Source organism: Zea mays, chromosome 1 (genome assembly GCF_902167145.1).
Source record: "Zea mays cultivar B73 chromosome 1, Zm-B73-REFERENCE-NAM-5.0, whole genome shotgun sequence".
Classification (NCBI taxonomy): Eukaryota; Viridiplantae; Streptophyta; class Magnoliopsida; order Poales; family Poaceae; genus Zea; species Zea mays.
Window position 1 is genome coordinate 231,535,145 of NC_050096.1, and position 3,710 is coordinate 231,538,854.

At 44.7% G+C, this 3,710-nt stretch overlaps 1 protein-coding gene across 1 annotated transcript; it reads left to right on the top strand.

Moving 5' to 3' along the window:
* Positions 1 to 1,426: 1,426 nt before the first annotated feature.
* Positions 1,427 to 1,969, top strand: LOC118476130 (LOB domain-containing protein 13-like). Its single transcript, XM_035964259.1, has 2 exons — positions 1,427 to 1,543; positions 1,639 to 1,969. Exons 1-2 carry the CDS (start codon positions 1,448 to 1,450, stop codon positions 1,789 to 1,791), a joined length of 249 nt encoding a protein of 82 aa, XP_035820152.1. The 5' UTR covers positions 1,427 to 1,447; the 3' UTR covers positions 1,792 to 1,969.
* The last annotated feature ends 1,741 nt before the right edge of the window (positions 1,970 to 3,710 follow it).

Genomic DNA, 3,710 nt, shown 5'->3' on the forward strand with positions numbered 1-3,710 from the left:
AACGTTTGGCAACACACAGGCACTAGTTTGGGATGCATTCTGGGTATGACTTGTTTATACTATTTTAGTTATTCCATATATGTTTGCTTTTATGATAACACTATGGTTTTTGCAGAAACGGTACAAGTTGCCGGACGATGGATCATATGATATGAACGCTCGTTACGTGTTTGAGTTTAACGCGAACGATGTCGTTGCAGATGCAATGTACTATGCACGAATTCAGGCTATAAAGGCATGGTACAGAGCAAATGCTGATGATCGACCGATGCCAAATACAAAGGCCGAGTGGTCATCAATTTACTTGACGGAGGAGCAATACCTAGAGGTAAACAGGTTGTTGCCTCTCATATCGCACAAAGCCATGTATTTGCTTGCTTTATTTAAAAAATTTCATGTAGGTGTCGGTGCCGTGGATGGCCACCCGATCAGACGGTTATCGGGCATTGTGCAGATGGTGGGCTTCCCCTGACTTTCGTGCCATTTCCGAAAGGAACAGGGGAAACCGTGGGACTGAGTCGTTCCACAACTACGGCGGTGATGGTCATGTGCGCTTGGCTAAGCGAATGGTAAGTCACAGTTTGTCGTAACTTTGAATCACATAGAAATGTGTCATTATAACTTTTATGTACAGGAAGTCAAATCCGGCCGTACGCCCACGGATGTGGAGGTGTATATGCAAGGGCATAGGGGTTCTGATCCTCAGAATCCTGATGTGTTATGCACTCAGACGGCCACCGACCGTCTAGTGAGTTGATATTGTTACTCTATTATGTGTGTTGATATTGTTTGCAAGGGCATAGGGGTTATGCACTTATATTTGATATTGTTTGCCTCCAGGCTTCGTATGGGCAGGAGATGGTTCAACGCCATGGGGAGGAGTACGATTGGAGGAGCCAGCCAATCGACCCTCAGGCAGCCTATGCTAGCGCAGGAGGACAAGCCCATGGACGGTGAGATTATTTGATTTGGTTTTCAAAATTGTCATCATATGCTTGCGATTCAACTGAGCCATGAGTTACTATACTAAGTGCATGGTTCACTCTTGTAGGTTGGGTATTTTTGATTCTACGATTGATTCCAGAGAGCTGAGACGCCGTGGACGACAATCCACATCGTCGTCTTCACAGTCGTCCCGTTCACGATCAGCAGCCCATGAGATAGAGCTTGCAGTGTTGCGTCAACAGGCAGAGTACCATCAATCAGTCTTGAGGGAACAATTGGAGTACCAGAGGCAACAATCTGAATACCAGAGACAACAAGCCGAGTACCAGAAGAAGAGGGACGAGTATTATGCAAGCCTCCAGGCCCAAAATCAAGCTCTTCTCTCGGTAAGTTGAAGTAACATTTTGTAGCTTATTTTGCAAAACACTTGATGTGTATCTTGTTTGTTCAACAATGACTTGTATATAATTTGTAGCAACTAGCCCAACAAGCGGGCGTCCCGATGCCGACATATGGGATGCCGCCTCCGGACTTTGCACTGCCAATGCCAATGTTGGCGCCTCCACCTCCGCCTCCGCCTCCGTCACAATTCCCTATGGTATGTACACATATGCGTGTGTGACATGTTCATAAATGTCTTATGTGTTTAAATGAACAACTGAGTGGTTACTATTTCATGTGCTTGTGTTATAGGGATTTCAGACACCACCCGCTTCAGTTGCCGCACCTGGAGATGGGTCTGGTCAGGACGACACAACAAATTCGTGGGTGAACACCATTTTCAACACGCAGAGTCCAGCCGGAGGAGGTGGCTACTCGAACCATCCAGACGATGGATATGATTGATGTGTCGTGATGTTTTTTTATGAAACACTTTGCAACACTTGTTTGTGAGACACAATTTCAGTTTGCAACAACCGTCGAACCTATATGTTGATGTTAAATTTGTGAATGTTAATATTTATGTGAGACTATTTGTGATTGTGAATACTTATTAGAATGTGTGTATTTGTGATTGTGAATGTGAATTTGTATATGTGCATGAATCTGTTTTTGTTTTGTAAATGTCAGATTTTTTAAAAAACAGAATTTTGTGTAAATTCTGTAATTTGTTATGTCCGACGGCTTAATGGTAGCCGTCGGACATAACTCTTTTGTTATTTCCGACGGCATTAACTACCGTCGGACATAAGCAATGCTTATCTCCGACGGCCTAGCGGGAGCCGTCGGACTTAATTCAGTGGGACCCACATCCCGACCGGTAAAACGGTTGGGATTTGTTATCTCCGACGGGCATAGGCAGCCGTCGGAGATAACTTATGTCCGACGGCTGCCGTCGGACATAGCACTATTTCCGACGAGTTATCTCCGACGGCTTAAAGCCGTCGGAGATAAGGCTTGACCGTCGGAAATAATCTATTTCCGACGGTTTATTCCTTATGTCCGACGGCTTTGGCCGTCGGACGTTTCTGCGTTTACTGTAGTGCGCACCCGCACCCGTCGGGTTGGATACCCATTAGGTTTTGAGTTCGTAGATTAAATTGTTATCTCTAACAGCACTACAGATAGCCTTAGCTACTCTCGTCTACTCTAATGCAAAGTTAAGGAAGATGAGTAGATGACATTCGAGACTGCGTCAGGCCCGAGCCTATGGGCGTGCAGGCGTCGCGACAGCACATGGCCTCCATTTTGTAGGGGCACTGATTTATTTTTTTCAAATATGTCCATAGTAGGCTGCCAGACTCAAGTCCAGCCGAAGTAGATTTTATGTGATTGGTTGTAAAGCAACCAGCCTCTTCACATGCTTTGATCGGATACGAGATTGTGATTGATTGTTTGTATACAAAAATATCGGCCTGCATATGTACGTACATGCTAAGCCTATATTCCACCACCCGTCTGCACATATAGGGTCTGTTTGGTTGGTTTCTCTCGCCAACCTGGCTATGTGAGCTAGGATCACTGAAGTCTGGCTCTGGAGATACGACCAATTTGCTCGTATCTAGTGAGCCTGATCCATGGTGTTTTAAGGATCGTGTGTGCCTGAATCCAAATCTGCATACATGCAACCAAACACAGAGCTCGCACGCGTATAGCCTGGCTCACAGCAACCAAACAATAGCTAGCTGCATTCCACGATGCAAGCACGCGTAAATGTAGACAACCAAACGCACCCATAGAGACGGAGCGAACAGCCTTCGCTAACGAGCCAGGTGCGTGGGAGGTCGACCCACAGGAGCCACTCAACCAATCACGCGTACTATTAATAGAACTCTGGTAGCTAGATTATTAATTTGGCGCACATCGGCTTACTAAAATTTTAAAAGACAACACACATCCAACACATAGATATGCTTGTTTTAGCTTTTCGACTGCCTTCATCATGTCCCGCTGTTTTCATGGTTTTTCCCCTCGTCAGATAGCCATAATAAGAAGATTGAAACATATTCGTGTTCTACTATAACACAACAAAGACTTACTAATTTGGCCACTACAGTACTTGAGATTGGAGTTTTGGAGAAAATTGACTATGAGCATATAATAGAATGTTTCATTCTCAGAATTATTATATATGTATTTTTTAATAAAATTATGCCTTAATTTTTCGTATAGGGCTTCAATTTTTTTTGTCTCGAGCCTTTTTGACGTCAACGATCTATGACCGCGAGCATTTTCACAAATCCAAATGGCTAGACACGCCTCGGTAGAAACAGCCGGTGGGCCACCTGCCCGGTAGATAGAGGGTTCCTCACAATCAGACTCGC

Excerpts from the sequence above, each read along its gene's own strand:
- LOC118476130 (XM_035964259.1), top strand. The coding sequence starts at position 1,448 with ATGCCGACATATGGGATGCCGCCTCCGGACTTTGCACTGCCAATGCCA. Across the intron at positions 1,544-1,638 it reads CTCCGTCACAATTCCCTATG|GGATTTCAGACACCACCCGC; the intron begins GTATGTACACAT and ends CTTGTGTTATAG.